The sequence below is a fragment of the Sphaerodactylus townsendi genome, linkage group LG10 (assembly GCF_021028975.2).
Source record: "Sphaerodactylus townsendi isolate TG3544 linkage group LG10, MPM_Stown_v2.3, whole genome shotgun sequence".
Lineage (NCBI taxonomy): Eukaryota > Metazoa > Chordata > Lepidosauria > Squamata > Sphaerodactylidae > Sphaerodactylus > Sphaerodactylus townsendi.
In genome coordinates this window covers 65,399,359-65,424,680 of record NC_059434.1, presented here as the reverse complement: position 1 = coordinate 65,424,680, position 25,322 = coordinate 65,399,359, and the positions used below count along the sequence as shown (strand labels likewise).

General features: G+C 42.0%; 1 protein-coding gene across 1 annotated transcript in view; it reads left to right on the top strand.

Annotated features, from left to right (window-relative positions):
* The window catches only part of PRSS12 (serine protease 12), a 74,953-nt gene that overhangs the window by 17,992 nt on the left and 31,639 nt on the right, over window positions 1-25,322 (top strand). Inside the window, exons 3-4 of the mRNA XM_048508745.1 lie at window positions 18,762-18,900; window positions 24,042-24,220. Of these exons, the coding sequence (XP_048364702.1) occupies window positions 18,762-18,900; window positions 24,042-24,220 (318 nt within the window). The remainder of the gene's footprint in view (window positions 1-18,761; window positions 18,901-24,041; window positions 24,221-25,322) is intronic.

Here is a 25,322-nt window from a genome sequence, read left to right as displayed (position 1 = left end):
GATGTAGGCCTGATTTTTATTAAAAAATTACTTTATCAGGTACACACATTCAAATAGGGTTGGACTTTGTCAAACAGCACCTCTTGCCACACCCACGTGCTATGAACCTGAAAAAAGTTTTATAAACAGTTTATTATATAGCATGGAGGTTTCCCTTCAAAGTGAAACATTCCACTGAGCACATCCAATGCTTTGTGAACGTCTAATAGGGCTGCCAACGGGTCTACAGCAAAATGTCCTCTGCCTTTAACAAAGGCTTAATGAGTGGAAATGGCAGCTGAAGCTTTTCATGGAATGGAGGAAAATAATATTCTGTTAAGCCTCTATTAAAGTTTTTTTTTGCTTCAGACTGTTGATAATCCTAATACCTAAAATGTTCTCTGAATCCAACCCATCATAACAACATAAGAAAGATCCTGCTGCATCAGACCAGAGTCCATCTAGTCCAGCACTCTGCTACTCGCAGTGGCCCACCAGATCCCTTTGGGAGCACACATGCAGGATGTAAAAGCAATGGCCTTCTGCTGATGCTGTTCCTGAGCACCTGATCTGCTAAGGCATTTGCAATCTCAGATCAAAGAGGATCAAGATGTTTTGATGTCAGATGTTTTGGTGTGCTTGTAAATATGATGTTGACAAGTCAAAAAGTTCACCTGTAGAACTCTGTCTAAGCAATTTTGCCTTGCCAGTTTAATTTTTAATTACTTCTGGGGCATCTGCCACACAGTGAAAGTGTTTTGCGGTTTCCATGTTGCTAATGTGGCTGCAGATAAAGTTCAACAGCAACGGGGATTCAACATGACAGGTTTTCCTGCCATTTTCCTGCCCCAATTCTCCAGGAGCGATCACCTTCACCCCTGTACCACAGGGCTTCTGCATTTAAAACGAAAAACAAAACACTGGCACTAGAATATCTTTATATCAATATATTGTAATAACAATAGATACAGTAGGTTCTCTAAATTCCCATCTTTCACTTTAAAAAAAATCTCTAGCCCTTTGGTTGCAAGGACATGCTTTGTCCCCTTATAGGAAAGGGAAAGGGCTAGAGACATTTTTTAAAGTGAAAGCTGAAAATTCATAGAATTTTCTACATTATGATATTCTGGTGCCAACTTTTTAAAAGCTTCCCAGTGGCAGAGAGTGGGAACAGTGCCAGGATTAGTGAAAATGGCACTTTCCTACCCATGCAGTAGCCACCTACAGCCAGCATGGTATACTGGTTTAGAGAGATGGTGTCTAACCGGGAGAACGGGATTGATTCTCCACTCCTCAAAATGAGTGGCAGACTCTTATCAGGTGAACTTGATTTGTTTCCCTGCTCCTCCACAAAAAACCTGCTGAAGATCAACTTACAGTCCAGTTTCAAGCTATATGAACTTTTGAGGTCACATTAATGCCTCTGAGCTGTACCTAAAATGGGTACCTGGTCCTGCGCCCAACATCAATAATAGAACACATAGGACTGGGAAAACATATTTATTGCACCACTAACTAGTGAGTTCTGGGGATCTTTAAAGCAGCAGAAACCTGCACCTACGAATAAAGAAAGGAGAATGTGATAGGATGGTGGTGATATTTCAAGCACTGATTTTTTTTATATACCATTGTAAAAACATCCTTACTCTCATAACAAAACTGATGCATCAATAGCAAATGAAGAACAGCATGCACATAATTTTAAGTAGTTGTTTGGATTGGAGCTTAAATGTCAAGACTCGTTGCATTATTCATCAGAGGAATCCCATTGATGCATTTGAGCATGCATGGCAAAAAGCTTCTGTTTGCTCGCAAAGTAATATGCTGACTATTTGTCAAATATGCAAGTTCCACTGGCAGCTGGGGGAGCTGAAACACATCCTTCAATATTTATCTAATGTATTCTTGGTAATAAAGTTTGCATTGAGGTTTTAGAGGTCAAATCTTTTGTTTTTATGCACAGTTGCAAATCTTGTCAACAAAGATTACATACTTGAAACAAGGTCACCCAGCAGGAATGTAGGAGTGAAGAAACAAATCCAGTTCACCAGATAAGGGTCTGCTGCTCATGTGGAGAAGTGGGGAACCAAACCCAGTTCTCCAGACTCCAGATTAGAATCCATCTGCTCTTAACCAGTAATCTTGACATTACTGTGGCATAGATCTGGGTGGCCAGATCAGCCATATCAAGGTAGGAGCCATCTTTTGAGAGAATGAATTAGAAGAAAGCCTGTTTTTTGCAGCTGTAGGAATTTGCTTTTTCAGTAATAATCTTAATCTAATACTCCATGAAAAAAAATCAGAAAAAGGTTCCCAAATAAAGAATATAAATTATTTCAATATTTACTTCTGTGAACGTTGTAATCTCCATCATTCACTTAAGATTCAGCAATGCTACACTTCTACTATCTCACACATTTAATTTTTTTACATTTTTCCTGCTTCAAGAACTAAAGTTATTTTTCTAAAAATGGGGGAAAATAACCTAAATTCTTTTTAAAAAGCTAACTAAACATGCCATAGTATATTCATATATTCGATCCTAACTTTGAAAATATAATATTTGAACTGTTGACTGGTCTTTATCATGGCTTGTGGATAGCAAAGCAAGAATTTGGCACCTGAAGACTTTGGAGAGCAAAATTTTCCCACTCCTTTCTCCTAGTGTAGCTCACTGGATCCTCTCTAACACAGTAGACCAGCATAGGGGGCAAAGTGGGATACAATGGTGGAAAGTATTGGTGGAAAATGCTGCCCTCCCTTCCCAAATGGAAATTCCATTCCATCAGAGCAACACTGCTAAAGTCCTGTGCAATTCTTTCCCTCAAGTTGCAGGAAATTCCAAAGCATGTTTGCTTCCTTTTAAAGAACAGAGATGTTCCTTGCCTGTGGGGTCCAGATTCTCATCAGGACTACAGTACAAAGGGATTTCTAATCCTTCCCTCCCATGTTCTTTTCCTGATCTTTTTGCACAGTTGTGAAAAATATTGATACCAGCACACTTGTATTTTCATAACAGAAGAAATATCACACCCTTCAAGTTTTTAAGATCAGGAAAAGATATATATGGGTGGATGTTCAGTCCCTCCCCTTTGCCACGCACCTCATTCCCATCTACGCAGTAGCATTCCTGTTTCTCCTATGTGATTCCTGACACAGAACTCCTGGCATGTAGGTCCTTAGGGACATAGTGCAATGGAAGGCCCCAAGATGAATTTTTGGCATCTCTAGTGAAAGTGTTTTTCACAACAGGTGTTGGGCAGGACTTCTTTGCCTAAGACCCTGGAGAACTGATTCCTGACAGAGATAATGCTGATTAGTATAGGGAAGTGTCATGCCTGCTGGCCCATTATGCCCTGGTTTTCACACCTCCATGCCCTGGTGCTCAGCTATAAAGCCCTATACTCACAGGAAATGTATTTTCATGATGCTTAACTGCAGTCTAGGTCTTATTGTTAAAGGTGTGATTATGTACAATCCATTATTGCTTGGAATGGAAGTAATCTAGAGCCAATTATAGTACGATGATTTAAAAAACAGTTACAGGACATATTGCAGAACACTGGCTCAAGAAACAAGAGCAAACAGTTCATTTATAATTTACAGTTATTGGCTTCAGTCCAACTATAAGTTCTTGCGACTCAATTCTATGTAAGTTTACTCAAATGTGAGATTTATTCCCTTGCAAACAGACATGGGGAACAATGCAGGTCTATTCAGAAGAAAGTTGCTTCATTCAACTATCCCAAGAAAGTGTTCTTGGTCCTATTAGTCACAGGTATTTAATTTTAATCAGATTATGTTCAGTATTTAAAGGTTTGTGAAAAATGAACATGGATCTTTGAACTTATAATAATGCAATGAAAAGTATAAATTAATAATAAACAGAGACCAGCACATCCGAGTTGTGGACCCACGCACCTTCAGACACTGTGGCCAATAGTAAAATTAACAAAATGGTCCATTAAGGGATGCATGGCCAGTTAGAAACTGAACAGGAACCAACGTGTCTAAGAGTTGAATTACATTAGAAAGGAGAATGGTGCTTTGTCTGGGGCACGTGTGTATTCTGTCAAGTCGCTGATTTATGGCGACCCTGAAGGGTTTTCAAGGCAAGAGACATTCAGAGCTGTTTTGCCTCTGGTGCAGGGAACGGGGGCGTGGCGTCTTGCACCGGGTATGCACCGGTGCGGGGGTGTGGCGGAGGTGTTCTGGGGCAGGCAGGATGTGGCAGGGGCGCAGTTCCCCCTCACTACAGCTCTGGTCTGGTGGGCTAAGAGAGAATTCCAAGAGAACTGGGACTGGTCCAAGGTCACCCAGCAGGCTTCATGTGGAGGAGTAGGGAGTCAAACATGATTCACCAGATTAGAGTCCATGCTTTTAACCACTACACTATACTGGCTCTGGTTTGTCTGGCACAATATTAGTTCCAGTGATTTTTTGTTAATTTGATCAGGATCAAATTTTTTTGTCTTTATGCACATTTGTGAGGCTGCCATTTGGGCCAGGAATATTTTAATAAATATTTATCTTTTCCTACATTTGTTTAGATGTATGTTTTTAATTTTCCACCTGTTCAGCCCATACTTTTTACAGTGTCTTAACCTCTTTGGTTTTTAATCCTGTTCATTTTGGGTAAAGTTATTTCCATTTTCTTCTTTTGTCATACTATCTGCTTTCACCTTCAACGGTGAATGTTCATTAGCTTGATCAATACTGGCCAGATAGGCCTGAAGAGCAGCAACTAAAAATTACATCTCTGAGAACAAACAGCAGTCAGAAAAACAGGTAGTAATCAGCTGCATCCCCTTTATGAACAACTAATTGCTCAACTGTTTTGTTTGTGCTTGGATCAGACTTCCAGCATGTCAAAGCAAAAGAGATGAAAATCCCGGTGTCAGACCAAGATGGAAGAGACTGGTTGCTTTGGAGGCCTGCCTGCATGCAAGGGAATATGCTTGCTGCGCCAAGGATAATTATTGCTACTGACCCTTCCCACTCCAGAAAAGGACACCCTGTCAAGCTAAAGTGGGGGGGGGGGAGGGTGCTGTCAACTTCCTTCTTCCAGGGAATCCCCATTGCTTCCTGAGGCCCCTTCCCTTAGCTCATTGCAGAATTTCTCAGGGGTAATGGGAAGCTGAAGCAAGTTCCCAGTGAGTTCTGAAAATGAACAATTAAAACAACCCTCCATTTGGGAGGTCAATATGCATCAGAATGCCTCTAAGCATGTGAAGAATGTTTCTGATTATGTCTTAAAAAAAACTAGTCTTCTAAGAAAGTCCAAAAAAAGCCGGGGGGGGGGGAGGTGGGGGGGCAGCGAGGCAGGGGAGTGCCATCCCTGGCCTGGAGAGCTACTTTTACAAGCACTGAGGCCGGGGGCGGGGCTTGGGAAGGCATGGCCACACCCCCAGGGGCAGGTGGGGAAGTGTTCTCCCCAAACCACCCCATTAAAAAAAAAATCTATACCTATGTCCCTGCATTTTGGGTTTAAAAAAGCGAAATAAATGTGATTTGTCATTTCGGCTCTTAATTTTTTTTTTTTTTAAACCAAATTGCCCTCAAAACTACGTAACCCACAAGTAGCTCTCCGCTATATATTATCTTAATCGTCTCCTATATATTTTCTTAATGCTGAACCCAATGCGCTCGTGGGTACCCCTAAAAAAAAGAGGATACATGTTTCGAAGGCGCACTGGCATTATTCTGCATGTGCGGAAGGGGCCCCTGTAGGGCTACCGACCATCTCCATCCCGGGCAAGGCACATTTAGGGAAAGAGGTGGGAGCCGGTGAGGTGAAGCCAAGTTTTCCCCTGCCTGCCATATAGTTGTTAAGCACAACGCTGCCCAGACAGGGGGCAAGGAAAGAGTGTGAAACTCCCCCCCCCCCACCTCGCTCTGGGAAAGGAGTAGGCGGAGCGCCGCCGCCTTCCACGTGCCCACCCCATCCCCCCCCCCCCCCCACCCCCCCCCCCCCCCCCCCCCCCCCCCCCCCACCCCCCCCCCCCCCCACCCCCCCCCCCCCCCACCCCCCCCCCCCCCCACCCCCCAGTCATTTCGGCTCTTAATTTTTTTTTTTAAAAAACCAAATTGCCCTCAACATCTACATGCGACCCCTTGCTCAGCTGGTACGGAGTTTTGGGCTGTCTTGTCATCAGTATGCAGATGACACTCAGCTCATTCTGCTGATGGAGGGGGGAACAGCCACCGCCCCTGCAGCTCTACAGCATTGTTTGGAGGCGGTCGCTGGTTGGTTGCGACAGAGTAGGTTAAAACTGAATCCATCGAAGACGGAGATCCTCTGGCTGGGCCGTGAGGGGGAGAGGGGGATGTTTCAGCCGCCGGTGTGGGAGGGGGTCACATTGGCACCGACCCCCTCCGTACGCAACCTGGGGGTCCACCTGGATTCGTCTCTATCAATGGAGATCCAGGTGGCCCATATAACCCAGGTTGCTTTCTTCCACCTTCGCCAGGCCCGGCGGCTGGCCCCCTTTCTCTCCCAGACCGATCTGGCCACAGTGATCCATGCAACGGTCATCTCCAGACTAGACTATTGTAACTCGCTCTACGCGGGCCTCCCCTTGCGTCTGATTCGGAGGTTAAAACTGGTCCAAAATGCAGCTGCGCGTCTGCTTACAGGCAGTGCCACCTGGGATCATATCCAGCCTGTGCTGCGCCAGCTGCATTGGCTCCCAGTAGAGTTCCGAATCATCTTCAAGGTGTTGGTGCTGACCTTTAAGGCCTTACGCGGCCTGGGACCTTCATATCTTCGGGACCGCATCGCCCCACATGTCCCTATACGGCCTCTTCGCTCTGCGGAGGCCAATCTACTGGTGGTCCCTGGCCCCTCGATGATACGGCTGGCCTCCACACGGGCCAGGGCTTTTACAGCTCTGGCCCCAGCCTGGTGGAACACTCTCCCACCAGCTGTCCGGGCCCTGCGGGACCTTACTGAATTCCGCAGGGCCTGTAAGACGGAGTTGTTCCGCCAGGCCTTTGGAGGATCCAGCCGTTGATGGTGCCCCCCCCCCCCCCCCCCCCCCCCCCCCCCCCCCCCCCCCCCCCCCCCCCCCCCCCCCCCCCACCCCCCCCCCCCCCCCCCCCCCCCCCCCCCCCCCCCCCCCCCCCCCCCCCCCCCCCCCCCCCCAACCCCCCCCCCCCCCCCCACCCCCCCCACCCCCAAACCCCCCCCCCCCCCACCCCCCCCCCCCCCCACCCCCCCCCCCCCCCACCCCCCCCCCCCCCCACCCCCCCCCCCCCCCACCCCCCGCCCCACCCACCCCCCCCCCCCCCCACCCCCCCCCCCCCCCACCCCCCCCCCCCCCCCCCCGCCCCCCCCCCCGCCCCCCCCCCGTCCCCCCCCCCCTCCCCCCACCCCCCCTCCCCCCCACCCCCCCCCCCCCCCCCCCCCCCCCCCCCCCACACCCCCCCCCCCCCTATCCATCAAGCCTGGAATTAGACTAAAATGAAGGAAGTAGTATTTGTAGATAATTTGGGAGATAGGTATTAAAAAGAAGAAAATTTCTTTTTTTTGCTTGCTCTTCTCTTCCAATTTTTTTTTAGAAATCTGGAGACGGGGGATGGGGGAAATATATCAGAAGTAAAGATTTGTAACAAAAATCATACTTTGTGTTCTTTGATCATTAATGTACACTAGTATTTTTGTTTTCAGAATGTGTATAAGTAATTATTGTAAACATTCTTTTGGTTAGCAAATGCTATTCATTAGAAAAGTGTTCTACTCAAGAGAAAATGGAGTGGGATAATTGTGGCGAGACCTTTTCTGTTGTAAACCAAATTCAGTTAAATGCCATTTTTGCTAATGTTCTTTCCAAATGTTTTGATGAGAACATGATGGTATGAATTATGTATTTTAACAAAGAAATCACTCACAAAGTCCGTAGAAAACTGTTGGTGGGTTAGTGGCACCCACCAACGGGGCCAACCCTCTTTCCCCCCACTCTTGGCCCTGCATCACCAGGTCCCTCCTTGTCCTCTTCCTGGACACCTGCATTGGCATGCAAGGGTTAATGACAACCACTGACAAGGTGACCCCTCCTGCCTTTCCTTCAACCTCGGCCCTCTGTCACCAGTTCCCTACTCCTTCTCATCATCTTCGTCATGCCTGCTCCCACACACCTGTATTGAATACAACAGTTAACAGTGCAGTTGCAGCCACCAGTAGTTGTGACCCTCCCACGGGGAATGGCTGACACCTGCTCCTCCTCAGACAGCTGTAGATGGTGCAGTGTCTGTAATTATTCAGCACTGGTGAAGGATGTGCTTGCAAGAAAGTAATTGCCACATTCTGTTATTTTGTTTGGGTTGTTTTTACCCACGCTGTGTAAGCCCTGCCCCCAAGCCATGTGGCAATTGGGTGGAAGTGAGTCATCTGTGGTGTTTGGCTGGAAGTGAATTGTCGCCACCATGGCTAGCCGTTTATATAATAGGATGTTTCCTGTGTCTGACAAATTCCAGTTTGTAGTGTCTTTTGCATTTCTTAAAACTTTCTGTAGTCATTTAGCAATCTACCAAACATACTAAAGGTGACTAAGTAGCAAAACAGTTTTCTCTAGATGGTGTTTCTATGGCAGATTCCGCATGGGCCAAAAACAGCGGTGTGAAAATGGTGTAAAAGGGTTTAAAACAGTGTAAAAGGATTTACATCGTTTTTACACTGCTGTTTTTGGCCCATGTGGAATCTGCCTAAGAGTCTCAAACCTTTTTGAGCCTGTGAACGCCTTTGGAATTTTGAGAGGTGATTATATCACCGCAGAGTGAAGCTGCAGGAGACAGAGCAAAATACAATGCTTCCCTCCATGCTTTGCAAAGGAATTGCGAAAGGGGAATAAAAAGAAACAAAGGAAAGCATGGGGGAGAAAGAGAAAAGAAAATAATACAGAAAGCCTGAAAGGGGAATGGAGCCACACCCTGAGGAACTCTAAGTTTATCTGTTCTACTGATCCTCCAGTGGGTATAGCAGCCACATCAGCTCTGGGAAATCCTTTCATTGGACTGTAGGTAGCCAATAACAAGCCTGCCTGTCAAATGGCCCCCACTTTCTCTCTAAAAAGTTTGGTGGTGTATCGGGTAGAGGTGGGAGCTGTGGTGCTTGTGGGCTCCACAGTGGAAAACCAGGCTTATGCATGGCTTATGCATGACCTTTTCAGTGTTCAGCAGCTTTAGTTTGCAATGAATAGGAAGGATTAGGTATAATGCTACTGTACATAAGCCAGTGTTGCATAGTGATTAAAGTGTCAGATTAGGATCTGGGAGTCTCAGGTTCAAATTGCTGCTCTAATGTGGAAGCTTCCTGGATGATCATGGACCAGCTACACCCAGCCTAACCTTCTTCACAGGGTTGATGTGAGGATAAAATAGAGAAGAGGAAAATGATTAATGTGGCTTTGAGCCCCCACTGGGGAAAAAGGGAGGGTAAAAATCAAGTAAATAAATTCTAATTTTCAATAATAGAGTCCTTCTGGGGATGTGTTCTGCAAATCTGGCACAAACGTAAAGAAACAGCATTTAGTGAAAAAATGTATCTTACACATGCATATACATGCCACTGGTATAACTTTGCCTCTGGTATATTGAGCTGGAAAGCAGGCAACAGTTCAGAGAGACAGCCCTGACTGTGTGCTACAGCCAGGTTTGTTTCCTGTCTAGTTGAACTTCCATCAAACCATTTGTGCTGTAGAATGGCCATCCATTCTTCAGTTGAAAATTTATTAATCTCAGCACTAGTTCATTCAAGAGCCACTGAATGAGGCTGTGCGTGGTAATAAGCCTCTGTATGACTGTAGCAACTTGCACTTCTTACAGCTGCTGAATAAACTTGTAGAAACCCCACTCTAGCCCTTTCTCTGTGCCATGTACTTGCTAATTCGTTTCCCTCTAGCACATTTCTGCTTTTAGCCTTGGCACAGCCTACATAAGGGAAGTTGAGCTTTTGAGCATTTCTGGGGGGTGATGATTGCTTCGAAAGAAAGAAAGGAATTGCCAGGAGGAGAATAAATGAGCAAATGGTTGGCATCGAGAGACGTATTGAATGGGGTCTCTACAGGTGTCTTCAGCAGCTGTCAAAAGTGTTAGCTGCTACATTTGCATAGAGGCTTCTTACTCTGTGGCATCTCATTCCCAGGCTGCTGTATGAACAAGTCTTTAAAATGAGGACTTCGTCATTTTGGTCCTTCAAGCGTGGGCCAGATGTGTATTTCGTCAGTGTAGTTGCATCCCATGGCATCATGTTTATTTGTGGTGAACAGAGTCACTCCTTGTAAACATTTCCTTCCACTACAGACTTGAAATGCATCTCCAGATGTCTCTCTGATGATTCACTCTACTCATCTATTTCAGTATAAACATAAGGCGTGCCACGCTCAAAACTGAATACACTGATTTGCATCTTGAAAAAGCAAGAATGCAACTTTGGGGTCTTCTGCAGGGCTTATCTTTCTCAGGTTTGAGAAGCTAGATTATTTCCTGCTACCCTGCAGCATTGTGGTGCATTTAGGCACTGCACTCTCCCCTGATCTTTCTCAAACTTATTTTACTCTAAAGCTTTCGGGAAATAGCATAGCAAAGGCTGGAAGGCTGCTGTAGGTGGGAAAATCCGGATTTTTCTGACCACATGACAGCTATTTCCCTCTCACCCAGTCCCATGGCTGCCATTTCCTCCTGTCTCCTGCACACAAGGGGCTTATTTTTTCAAAAATTTGAAACCTGAGTATTGTTATATTTATGCCATTATAATGGCATTATAATGGATATTTTACCAGTACATTTAAAGAACAGCACTATTTTCTTCTAAGGAACTACAAATGCAAGTGCCGTAAAGTTACAGCTGGCTTATGGCAAACCTAGCAAGGGGTTTTCAAAGCAAGTGAAAAGCAGAGGTGATTTGCTATTGTCTTATTCTGCAGAGTCTTCCTTGCTGGTTTTCCATCCAAGTACTGACCCTGCTTATTTTCTGAGACCTGCACATTTCAGGCTACACCGTGCTACATTCCCTTCTACTAAAGAACAAAAATGTTTGAAAATACCATTTAAAAAGACTTTCCCCCCTTTTCTGAATGCAGCCAAATGGAGTTTTAAAAGAGGAGAATGAAGCAGGTCCTTTCATACCATTACTCCTTCATAAAAGGTATCCCAAACCATTTGTACCTCCAACTGCAAAATATTACCAAACTAACCATAAAGCATTGTTTTCATAGTTCCAACCATATTACTTGACATAACTGGTCTCATTTATACCCTACAGCACATAACAATAGAATGTGAATGTTTTCCTCATGGGATCGACTAAGACATGAAAAACTATGTAGACTTTGTTTTCAGCAAAATAGATGAATGAATTTAATGTTGTTAATTCTACAGGTTACTAGATAAACAATAGATAAGACTTTCCAGTGTGAAATGACTTATTTTATTTTTAAACATTTTAATACACGTACAACAAAAAATCCATATTAGTTGCATCCTCATTATAAAAATAAAACCAAAAGTAAAGACTCAGTAAAACAGGAAAAGCAAAGTGAGACATCAAATGTCTTTTGGTGGGTCGCCTGTTGGTCTGTAGTAGAAGAGCTAGATTCGAGTCAAGTAGCACCTCAGAGACCAACAAGGTTTCCTGGCTTTAAGCTTTTGCAGATCAAAGATCTGTTAAAGTGTATCTAATAAAGAGAGTTTTGACTCTCAAAACCTTGAAAGTCTTGATGTGCTGCTAAAGTGCTACTAGACAGATCTAGACCCAGTTGTCGATGCCATGAACGTTGACAATTTTAAAGTCCTGGCAGAACAAGAACATGTCCATGGACCATCTAAAAACCCAATAGAGTAGAAACAACTCCTGTTCCATTTCAGAAACGTTAGAAAAATATTTTAAAATAATATATGGCAAAGTAGAATTAAATATAGACGTAATTATATTTGTGTACTTATATCAGCTTCTTGGAAGTCATTAGAACTTTGCAACATGAACCTGTCTAATTGCCTTTATCATACTAACTCACAAGACAAATTCTGCAGTCTGCTTAATGTTTATTAGTGATCAATAAAGGGACGAGCTACAACACTTTGAAAGAACCTTTGCAGATAAAGGCAACGCTGGTACATATAGTGACTCAAATTTTCATGGGATTGAGTAGATTTTGATAGACATCTGCATAATAACATGTAATGACCTTTTCTGTTGAAATCAAGTTTCTTTTTGCCCTTTCTATCACCCACCCACTCACCCATGCTTATCCATGGCCTGTAGCAAGTGTTAACAGAATAAATCTCATCAGCACTACTCCAAATTCCCCTTCCAGCTTGCATTGGAAAGTGTAACATAACCTTCTGTAAAGGGTAACCGTAGATATCAAGTCCTTCTGACTTGGGGAAGATCCAGTGGGAGCTCTAATTGCCAGGCTGACTATAAACAGAATGAACTGGCTCTTGGTGACATCACGTTACAGTCTCTAAGTGCCACCCAGAGAGCTAGGCACAAGGAAGCCCCTTTGAAATTCCGATGTCTTAAATAATTGCATTCCGAACCAATATTTCTTGCAGTTAGCTAGATAACAGTCCCAGTGAAAAATGCTGCTAGATATTTATTGAGTGTTTATATTGGTCCTATTGAAATCTTGCTGATTTCAATGAGTCTTAGACGTGATTATCTTTCCTTTCTTAGCATTCACAACACATATTTTCCCTACTTTTCTCAGTATGCAGTAGAAAGGAGTGATGTGTTGTGGGTCCCTGTCTTGCAATCAATGTGATGTTTGCTTAGAATTTACCCATGAATTCATTTTATCCTGTGGTATATTTATATTATAAAGGGATGGAGTTGGAAATCAGTCCTGATATAGAACAATGTAGTTATTTCTGTCATGACATGACAGATGTCTCCAAAATATTATCTGTAGTTAAATATTAAAAGGTTTTGGGTTCCTTAGAACATTATGGTGATCTCTGTATAATTCGATAGTTAGAAGCTGAGTATAGTTAAACACTTTGGCCGTTTCCGCACGGCCAAAAGCAGCGACGCGATGACGTCGCAAATTGCGACGCATACGAAAAAAAGCGTTCACACAGACAGGCGGAGCTGCGGGCGTCCGCAGCCCCGCAGAAATGTGACGGTTCGCACTGAAGCGCTGCGGAAGCGGCGTCTCGCGACGTTGCGCCTGCGCACTTGCGAAGCCGTGCAGGCCCGACGTCATGCCCACGCAGCAGTGCGATGGACAACGTGACTGCCCTGATGTCCTGCCCGTCCCCCATCTGTCAGTGCCTCCCCTCCCAGCTACTGTCAGTCCCAGTGCATGGGTCTGGGAAAGGTGCTTGGCCATGCAGGGAAAGCACCAGGGACAAACGTGTGTGTGTGTGGGGGGAAAAGGTGACCCAGCTTGGCCGTCTGGCAGTCGCCATTTTGAAGACGGCTCCCTTGCGGCTGTTCGCACGAGTGCGGCGTCGATGCGTCACAGGAGGAAAAAGAGTGGTTTAAAGCGTTTTCTGAATACGGCGTCTTCGCGCCGGTTTAGCGTTTCCGCGACGGCGCGAATGCGCACCTCCGCCGCTGCGCGTGCGAACGCTCTCGCTATGGCGGTTCTTTTACCGTTTCCACGACGTCATATTTCGCCCGTGCGGAAACGGCCTTTGTCTTGGTATAGTTGTCCTGAAATAAACTGTGGATTTGTGCTTGTATAAACAAGACAGTGAGTTGTGATCTAGTAATTTTATTTATTGTATTTAGATCCCTTTTCTGTTCCTTGGCTCATTTGTCAACCAAGAACCAAGAAATTAGAATGAAATTAAAACTGGGAAGGGCAACCATGAAGGAACTAAAAAAGATCCTTAAGTGTAAGGATGTGTTGCTGATGGCCAAGAGCGAGATAATTCTTACCGTAGAAATTTCCATTAGCGTGCATGCATGTGGAAGTGAAGAAAGCTGATGAGAAAGTGGATTCCTTTGAGAAGAATTGGAGAACAGTTTTTATGGATGTTGAAGAATTTTATGGATGCCATGGATTGCCAAAAAGAGAAAGAGGAAGGTTTTAGATCAAATCATTCCCAAACTCTTCCTAAAAGCTAAAATGACTAAACTGAGGTTATCATACTTTGGTCACATTACAGGGCAAGAGTCACTGGAAGAGGCAATAATTCTAGGAAAAGTTAAAGGCAGGTAGGAAAAGAGGAAGACACAGCATGAGATGGATTGACTTAATCAAAAAAACCATGACCTTGGTTTACAAGACCAATAGGGTTACCATAAGTCTTCAGCCACTTGAGAACACTTAATATACAACATAGAGATTCTTGAATATACTCTGTCTCACATAAAGATGTTATTACAGTCAGTTGAGGTTCAGCGGTAGAGAAAATTGTATTCTTCCACATTAGAATATTGTCCTGAACGAATATGAGAATTATGATTTCTTTTAATGTGCTACCTTTGTCAAAACCATTATTTTGTGCATTATTGAACATGGTTCTTTGATACAAGAGCATATATAGTTCATTGAATGACTATCACCATACTTGCCTTTTGCAAACTAGTAGGCACTAGGATCCAGATGGAGCATTCTTCAACAAAGAAGGTCTGGCATGTTGAGTTCTGTGGTGGAGGAATATACAAGCCTATTAACACCTTTTTCTGAGATAGTGTTTGGTATCACCCAAGTGTTGAATGATCTGTATTGGCTGTCTGTTTTTTCCTGAGCACAATTCAACGTGCTGATGAGGTCCTAAATAACTTGAGGCCAGGTTGCTTGAAGGATAGTCTCCTCCCATAGCCTCTTAGTTGAGATCTGCCTCTCACACTCCCCTCTTAGTGCCAAGTGGTGTGACAGAAAGAGGGCATCTTCTATGGCCCCATCTCAGCTTTGGAATGCACTTCCTACTTGACTTTCTTTAGGTACAGGGATTTTCTACTCTGGTATTTAACTCAGAGGTTTAACTGTTTTATGTTTGATCTATTTTACACAGCTCAGTGTTTTAAGCCAGGGCACAACATAGAACGTTTTAATGCCTTCAATTTGTTTTTAATAGTTATTTTTTTAAAAAAATTATTTTTTATTTTCATTTTTAAATAAATAATTGATTATAATAGTCTCTGGTATCTTGGGTATCCCTTTTTGCTATTGCTTCCTAATGACCATCTATTTGCAAGCAAAAATAGTTCCTGTTTCCTGACTGATATTTGGGCCAATTTTTTGGAGCCCTCATTATGTTTGACCTTCAGCAAAGAAATAGTGACAGCAATACGCCTTGTTGAAGTTCAGACCATAATGATCAAATCTGACAAACATTGTTTTGATTCTCCTAGTGTGTGTTCCTTCATGCTTCTTCTAAATTAAGATTTTTATATCAAACCACAGATGTTCTACATTATCCAGCCCGGACCTTCATTGTTGAGACTGCACTGATTGTTGCTGTTACTCAATAATGATTTCATTGGCATGCTTGGCATGTTCTCCTGAAGATGAGTCTTCAAGAGTGTTGTGACTCTGCATAATGTGATTTTCGAATGAGATCTTATAAACACGCAGAAAGACAAATATTGTATTACAGAAACTAAATGCTGCAACAGAAAGATGTGTCCTTTATCTGCCACATCTCTACATTTATAAATATTTCTGTTGCTGTTTTGTTCTCTGTTCCATGGGGGCAACTGGGAATAATTGTACTTTGTGATTTCATCTTAAATGAACTCCATTTGACGCAGAATAAACTAGGTTTTGTTCATATTTCATGATAAACCCGTTTTGTTTAAAATGTGGTTTGTACAAAAAATTCTGATTACTCTACCAGTTGTAAGCAATCCTAGTTTCTGCATAAATCCCATTTTGTCTGCTTCTTGTTGCTCTCCTGCCAGGAAGGTATCCTCCCTTTACTGGCATCTCAGCAGTCAGGTTGTAGTATTTCAGCAGAAAAGTTTTAAAGGAAGGTTTCAGCAAGATGTTGTGAGTTGGAATTCATAAGATTAAATTCTGTCAAAATTGGAATCAAAAGGATTTGGGGCTATTATCTTGCTACCAAAAAACCCAGTTGTTCCTCCTTTCAGGTATGTGCACATTATTCAGATTTGTCAACCTTTTAATTTCCATTATGTATTCTCAAGCCTGCTACTGGCTTAGACCATCCTTGAGCAGTTGCACACTTCTTCAGCCTTCTCCTGGGGAACATAAGCTGCACCCCTGGTCTAGCCCAGGGGTCTTCAAACTATGGCCCTTCAGATGTTCATGGACTAAAATTCCCATCAGTCCCTGCCAGCATTCCAAGTGACAGGGCTTGTGGGAATTGTAGTCCATGAAAATCTGAAGGGCTATCATTTGAAGACCCCTGGGCTAGACACTGTCCACAGCTCTGCTGCCTTCACCACTACAGCTTCCATTCTACTGGCACCTTTGTGGTATGGGGCTCTTTGGTAAGCACCTGCTGGGCCAGATTGTGTTGGAATTTCCACAAACCTGTTTGAATATTAACTTATAATAATTAAAGCTATTCAATAGTAATTTATCATTTCATATGCATAGTATATTTTGACTAAAATAATTGTGTTAAATATGTGTTGCATCTATTTACATAATATACAGGAATCATCACCATGTGACATAAAAATATTATACTACACATTCTGAGTGATTAAAACCTTGTCCTACAAACTATTTCACTCATTACAAATGAAAACATATTTGTCAGGATTTATTTCAGTGCTTCCACTGCAATGTCTTCTTAAAGAACTAGAAAAAATGTACTTTTCCTGACCCCCCTCTCCTGAGATCTTCACCCTTGGATATAACAAAAAACTACTTATATATAGTACCCTTCTTTGTAAAATATGATGAACACATTTTACTTGCACAAAGTAGTATTTGTAATTATTGTACTAGCAGTCTTTGAATGTGTTGCATACCTGTTTGTACAAGGCAGTGCTTTCACACTAGGCGTTATCTTGTGCCAACAATTAGATTTCTCCATTATATCTGTAATCTATTTGTAGCCTGATGCACACTTTTTGTGGTTAGTGTACAAAACTACAGAAATGTTTTAGATTAAGTAGAAAATTCAACACGAAGTCAGGCTTCTTATTTATGTTAAGCAGGTTCTCAGTTTATTTTTATGTCATGCCTTTGTCAATATTGAGGATGAGGAGATATTTATTTAATTCATTTATAGATAAGAGGAAGTACACACCATAAATTTGCATGAGCGTTGGGAAGTGATGTTTAATTATGGTCAAGTATGAACAAATACATTCTCTGGCCTGAAATAAACATTTGGCATGTGTGTCATGTATAATGTTATGTGGGTCACTTCAAAAGCTATGCCAGCCATGTGTTTTTCTAATGCCTTTAAATCAGATATAATTAGAGATGAGGTAAAAATATTAATGTCAGGGTATATTTTGTGGTCCTTTTCTTTTTTTGCCTTTTAAAAAATAATTAAATAGAGCTTATTTCTGTGCAAGTAGACTTTTAAGTGCCTGAGTTGTTAAACATATTTTTAATTACATTGTACTAAGCAATGTGATATGCACTACTGTGTATTCCTTGTACTTCCTGTTGTTGCAAGTAGGATCTTACTGTGTAATGTTTGCATTTAATGTGTCATGTTAATACTTAATGGTTTTAGTTCTGTTTCCGCATTTTCAGTTGGTTCAGATTTCTGCAATACAAATTCTATTCAATGTCCCATCCTGTTGATTGCATTGATTTACTTTGTGTAATCTGCCTTGAGTCCCAGCGAGAAAGGTGGACTATAATTAACATAAATAAAATTTAAAAACAAATAATCTGGTATGAAGAAGAGAGCAATTGACAAGAGATGTGAAAGCACTTACACCTTTTTCAGGCCAACTCCTGTGTTAGGTTGTACCCATGAAACAGGTAGAGCAAAGCTAGAACTAATTTTTTCAGTAGTTGCAATATTACTGTGGAATTGGCCCTCTGCTACCGGCTGTGAAACATTTTTAATGCCACTATATGCATTTATTGATTGTGTTCATTCGGTATTGTTTAGCTCTGATTTTGTTTTCAATGTGAAGGTGTAGGGATGATTAAATGCAGTGCTTCAAGTGTTATAGGAAAAATGGGGTAAATATTTTAGATGCTTGTTAATTTCACTTTTGATTCTGTATTGGTAGTATTAGACTTTGCCTATAGACAAGTGGATCCTCTCAGGAGTCCAGAGAGGCCCAGCCCTTCCAGGCTCACCCAGTTGGCTGTGTGTACAAGCTACATTTGGACAAAGCTTCTATAGACCCTGTATTGTCGAAGGCTTTCACAGCAGGATTCAACTGGTTCTGGTGGGTTTTCCAGGTTGTGTGGCCGTGGTCTTGTGGAGCTTGTTCCTAACGTTTTGCCTGCATCTGTGGCTGGCATCTTCAGAGGTATATTACAGAACCAGTCTATAGACTCTCTTCCCAGGCAGTATTTCTTCAATAAAATCTTTTTTTGAGGGGGGTAGGCACATGAGGATATAGGTACCGGTATGTTCCTTTGAATTTCTACTATGTCTCTTGCAAGATCAGCTGATATTCACAAAAAAAGTATGGATCTGCCTCAAAACTAGTTTGTATTAGCTAGATCTGCACCAAACAGCCAAACCTCTTTCCAATTAATCGTCATTTTAGCCAAATGTACCAAAGAATGCTAGTGGGGAACCCCCCCCCTCTTAATATGGTCTAGAACAAGAATATGGCTTTTGTACTAGTGGTTTGGGGTATGCACTTAAAATTATTGCTATAGATGGTGCCAATATCTATTTGTGAGAAGGATTTGACTTTTTTGTGTTTGAAACAGGGTCAGTGAGACTTCGAGGTGGCAAAAATGAATTTGAAGGTACAGTTGAAGTTTATCTGAATGGAATATGGGGAACAATTTGCAGCAGTCATTGGGATGATAATGATGCATTGGTGATATGTCAACAACTTGAACTTGGGTAAGTCAAACTGTGTATAACTGTGACTTTTGCATAAACCCCAGTTCCTATAGAAAGTTTCAAAAACATTAATTACCAGAAATATATACTTTTGAAAAGAGGCAGTTTTTAAACGATAAAATGCAATTCTAGTTTGGGAGGAAGCTTGAGTCTGAGCAAACAACAATGTACAACTATTTTTTATCTTTTTATGATTTTCTTTCTGTGGCTTAAAATGATGTTGAAAATCTGATCAGAAGTTATATAAAACATATATTTCATTAGGTAATTTGATATAGAGGATACAAGCATTTCTGTTTTACCTCTTGATTGATATGTCTTGTGACCTAAGCTATGGAATCCAGTGTTGGGTTATTAGTGGAGGTTACTTGGGCAACAGCCCAAGACCCTGTTTCCCTTCTCATTTTTTAAAAATATAGATTTCTAGATCTTATGGTTACATGGAAAACCAAGAAATAGCTGGGGTTCATCTGCTGACATCTAAGATGTCTTACATTTCTTTATTTCTCTTTATAGCTCCTTGCCTTGCCTTGTATTCTTACCTTGGTAGTCATTTTGTCCTCCTGTTTATTAATAATGTACATTCTCATCTGAATGTCTCTCATGGCAGTTAACATTAAAATATAAGAAAATGCAATAAAAACCAGCAAAAATATCAGAAACATAAAATCCACAGCTAGTAATATCAACTAGTTTTAAAAGGGAAACATTCTTTAGAGCCAGTCCAATGAAGCATTAAAAGTAACAGTGATTTAGCTTGTGAAGGGATGCTAAATAAGGATTTATGATAAAGAGGGGTACCAGCACTCAATACATTTTTAGGGCAAATTCTTGCCCAAAGCTTGCCCAAACTCATGCTCAGAGCTTTGGTGTCAAGGGAAGCCATTGTTACTAAAAAGGCCCCATTTCTTTTCATTTCACTCCATACTTCTGATAGTAGGGGTTAGTGGAGTAGGGTGTCCAAACTAAGACCTCAGCTGACAAGTAGGTAAGTTTTGTAGTTTTTCTTGTTGCCAGCCATTTGGAGTTTTCAAGGTAATTAATTACCAGCATTGACTTGGACCTGTAAATAAATAGCCAGTCAATGCAGCTCTGTTAAAAGTGGCAAGATTAATTTAGAGTTTTGCTACGCCAGCTGGGTGACCTTGGGCTAGTCACAGCTTTTCGGAGCTCTCTTAGCCCCACCCACCTCACAGGGTGTTTGTTGTGAGCGGGGAAGGGCAAGGAGATTGTAAGCCCCTTTGAGTCTCCTTCAGGAGAGAAAGGGGGGATATCAATCCAAACTCCTCCTCCTCCTCCTCCTCCGCCGCCGCCGCCGCCGCCGCCTCTTCTTCTTCTTCTTCTTCTTCTTCTTCTTCTTCTTCTTCTTCTTCTTCTTCTTCTTCTTCTTCTTCTTCTTCTTCTTCTTCTTCTTCTTCTTCTTCTTCTTCTTCTTCTTCTTCTTCTTCTTTTCAGTTCCATTTTCAGGTAATTATTTATATGATTTAGCAATCCTGCATCCATTGTAGGTTCATTTCTAGATGATGCATAGAATGGAAAGTCCTGAATGGTTTTTCATTCCATGTACAAAAAGTTTCCCGACATAGCTCAGGAAGATTTCAATTTACTGGTATGTTGAAAACAAAGATTTCGAATCACAGTATAATAATGAACTCTTAGCAGTGTCACAGTTCTTCAAAAAGTACAGAGAGACTTCAGCTGGGGTGGAAGGGATAAGCCAAACTTGGGCAGACAGGCATTAGCTTTCAACAAGAAAGCCGTCCCAGCTGAACAACAGTAGAGTTTTTCATTCCACATGTAAAATAATAACATGTGTGGGTGCCAGATATGAAACTGCTACATGGATATCATCCTGTGTAGGTGGAGATTAATTATTAATGGGTGGGTCTCATTGTAAGGACTGACCTCTAGATAACTTCTAGTATTGATAATTTTAGTGACTGTCAACATTATCTTGTACAGTGGTACTGGTTCTCCCTAGAATATTTTGTATACATACTCATTTCATTCCTCAACTGAGCAGGAAGGATTGCTCCTATTGATGTTTTCTGAAACATTGGATCAAAAAAGGTGATGAAAAATCTGAGGAAAAAACACCCCAAAGTCAGACAACAAAAATAGCGTGTCAGAACTTTGCAAAAACTGTTGTTCAGCTGGGATGGACTTCTTGTTGAAAGCTAATGCCTGTCAGCCCAAAAGTTTGGCTTATCCCTCCTGCCCCAACCCCAGTCAAAAGTCTCTCTGTATTTTTTGAAGAACTGTGACACTGCTAAGAGTTCATTATTATACTGTGATTCTAAATCTTTATTTTCAACATACCAGTATGTCGAAATCTTCCTGAGCTATGTTGGGAAACTTTTTATCACAGGAATCTGTGCCACACAGTTGCACTGTAAGTAGGTGAATGTATAGTTGTATGTATAAAATAAGAGCTAGTATGTATGCTTATGAAGAAAGGACCACAACTGCAGTGCAGTTACTTGAGAATACTTCTATATAGAGCATGAAATTGCTTTGTTCCTTGTTTTGTAACCCTTAAAATATTCCTCTTATCTTGGAACATGTGGGCTCTTTCTTTGGCACATGAGAAGCTTGTGGGCTGATGGAAATTTCAAATAGTAATATGCTCAGCAAATGCATACCAAAATGTGGTTCCAGAACCACATGCAGATTTGGATTGAGGGAGAAGGAGTGCCAGCCTTGTAGATACAAGAGATGTGAACCAGAGAATTATGATGCCCCAATGTGTTCCTTCACTGCATCCTTTCTATGTTGGTTTGTGACCCAAATTTCTCCTGAAATACAGCATGGAGTGGATGGTTGCTTCAAAAATTAAATTTCTTACATGTATACTACCTCCTTAGTAGAAATCTCATGCAAATTGCATGTAGCTTGTCATATGTATCCACTGCAAACTTGTTTGTTTGAAGAGAGATGTTATCATTGGCAGCAATGTCACAGCAATATACATGAAGGATTATATCATGTATCTGTTAACATATTGTATGCATGTGGCTTCCTATATATAAATTATGTCTCTCCTGGAGTGTTCATTTTGCTTTCTGTAGAGGAAGACTGTTATTCTAGCACTGGCCATTTGTTTTGTTTGTCTCAAAATATATATCTTACAGAGTGCAAATCCTAAAGCGCTGTGTTGAAACCAGCACCCTCAGCACCATTCTTGATATACAGTTTGTCTCAACCCCCCCCCCCCCCCCATCACTATGGGCGATTCCGCACACAAGTAAAATAGGTTCAACCCAGTTCCCTGAGAAGGGTACTAACCTAGGTCGAAGCCATTGTTGTTCCCCACTGCAACCAGCTTGATCCCAGCTCGGAGGGCGGAATCATCCTGTGCCTCTTCGCTGCTCTGTTTCGATTGGCTACTGTTCTATGGCCATGTTCCGTCTATCCCCACACACATAAAAAAAACTGCCGCAGGAATGGAGGGACGAAGGTGGCGCTTTTTTGATTGGCCAGCTGTACGCATGCCTGAAATACTCAGCTGTGATTGGCTGAATGGGGGACTCCTGGCACCAGAGATTCCGCACTTTACTGGAATCGAGCTGAGTTCGAGCGTGGTTCCCTGAAAAAGTAGTAGTTCCCAACTGGAGTCGGAAATTTGACTGTTACACGGAGCGAAGCTGGTACAAAACTACGTCGATCCCAGTGGTTGTGCGGAGCACTTAGGTCGTAACTTGTGCTCGAACTTAGAGTTGATAACGCAACGCGCGAAATCTTCGACCTATGCGATTACTTTTTTTTTGTATGGAGAAAATGGGTTTCCGGAAAATGCTTATGAAACTTGTCCACAGCCATACGGCCCTGAAAACTCACAACATTCTCCATTATTACACAAGATGGTAGGGTATTTTATATAAATGTTAGGCAGATTTCTTGCCTCATTATCTATATTGTGGACCCTAACAGACTGAAATACGAATGTTTTAATTAGTATGATTTGACAAACTGGCATCAATATAATGAAATATCAGCAAGTTGCTGTGGTTACACTGCAGATACGAGATTAATGAATCAATTATGACGTTTGACGACATTTCGTAGGAAATAAAGGTCACCTGGATGGAGGTAATTACATTATGAAGGACTAACTCTGTCTGGTCATTGACTTCCTCTTCATTGCAGTTTTTATTCTAAAAGGATGATTTGGGGAGAGGCAAATGTTCACACATGGTAGTTCCAGTTACAAATAGCTATGTTAAGTCTAAAGCTGAGTTGAAAAGATTTGATAATTTAAGGAGCCAAACACATGCCACATTACCCTATCTAGATTCAGTGCTGGACATAGCCTTACACTTTAATAGGTGTTATGGCAGCATAGAAAAACAATCCTGTCTAGCATTTCCATATTCTTCTGTTAAGAGTGTAGGAATCCAGTATCTGCTAAATATGACAACCCTGCCACATGCCATAAAGTAAGAGTGGTTTCATTGCTTAATTTTTTTCATGCACCAGATTTATTTATTTATTTGCTAAGCCTTAGGTGGTTCATTTGGAATATTTGCACTGTGACGTTAACAAGAGATTATTTCATTCTTCAAGGATGGTCAATTTGAACTGACAGGAAGCTTTTTCTATAATGTCTAATATTAATCTGCACTTGTGGATTAGGTGAGATCAAAGTTCTGTCCATCTGGAGGTTGCAGTTTTGCCTAATCTTTCAGCTGTGCGTGTTGTGCAATTCCCTTATCTAGTTTTCATACAAAAATATTTTATGCATTTTCAAGGGGTGACTAATGTAGGTTGTCATTGTGTTCTCAATACTAAGAGGTTGGCTGTTAAGATAATTTCAGGATGAGTAATTAATATTTTCATAAAAAGGAAGTACTAGTTACAGTATTCATACTGATCCCTGTATCATTTCCTAACTGTGACAGTGTGGGGCATTATATGAAGAAGCTGAGGAAAGAGAAGCCTTATGGGGTCACCGTAAGTTGGCTGCAGCTTGACTGCACTTTACACATGTGCACTTACACCCCACATTCCATAGTCCTCTGGAGTCCACTTAAGAAGAAAAAGCAGAGTCTGGGTTAAAGCATGGAATCCTTAGTTTGCAAAATAAATTAGTGAGGAATTGATTCCCTCCTCCTAACTTCCTGTGTTTATTGTTCCTCCTGTAGAGACAAAGGCACAGCAAAGCAAACCCCATTCTCTGGACTGGGCCTTATCCCTGTTTATTGGAGTGATGTACGTTGCCATGGTGATGAAGAAAACATCTTGCTGTGTGAAAAACAAATTTGGCAGGGTGGAACGTGTCCTCACAATATGGCAGCTGCTGTTGCGTGTAGCTTTTCTCATGGTAAAATATAAGTTCATATGCGTTATTTGATTTGGTATTATGTTAAACAGTGCAGCTGCCTTCTCTAGATTTGGTGTAAAATAGCCTTGTTGAGGTGGGTTGTGGTTGAATACCTGTTGAATTATTTCCCCGCTTTTAAATTAAATTGCTTTTTGAAACAAAGAAGTTTTTTCACATTCTTGGAGGAAGTAACTATGATATTAAGGTACATGAAGTGAAAAACAAGTCATTCCCTTAGTGAGAAACGGAGAACCAATGCAGATAGAATGATTGATTGATTTTCTGTATATTTATTACCCGTCCATCATCAACGTCCCTGTTTGCCAGATGGCTGTTTGTTAAATTCCCAGGTCTGTTACTGTCATGTACAAAGTGGAGAGTGGTTGGAGAGCCAACATAAAGAGCAAAAGGGTGCCATGATAAGATATACAGAATCCTTGCCAGTGGCTTGCCTTTCTGTAGCCCTGCAGAGAAAGGGAGGTTCATGAATCCTATCCTGTTCATGTTGCTTATTTATGGGATGTCCCCAGATGCTGCTTGCTTTATGACTGTGGCAGATTCAAGCTCAGACACATCTCTAGTTTGGACGTAATCACTCAGAATCAGCAAGAATTCTTTCACAACAGAGGTTTTTGTGGACACGGTCGGTTGTGTTCATACAGACAACTCTGCCTTCAGGGATCAAGACTGCAGTTTCAGCGATTCTCATGCCTGTTTTGTTCTTTACAGGACTTTCAGATGATAATGTAGAAGGCAATTACCCATCCTCTTATCTGCTTGCTTGTATTCTCCCCCACCACTTCATCTTTTCTCAAAGGAAAAGTCTGCTGTCCTGGCTACATGCTAGACTGTTGAACTTATTTAATATTTTGTTACTCTAAAGGAGAGACAAATTAGTCTGACTCTCATCAGCCATTATTTTTTCAGTCTGGGGGTTTAAAGCAACACGTTATGGTTCCTTAGGTGCAACCCTGGTGCCTGCAGAAAAATATAGGGATTTCTCCATGGCAGCATCATTAGTCAATGGGAAGAGGAGCAGTCATGAAGCTCAGATAGCTGCTTGTAGGATGAGATCATGTCTCCCTAAGCAGCTGCCTACACC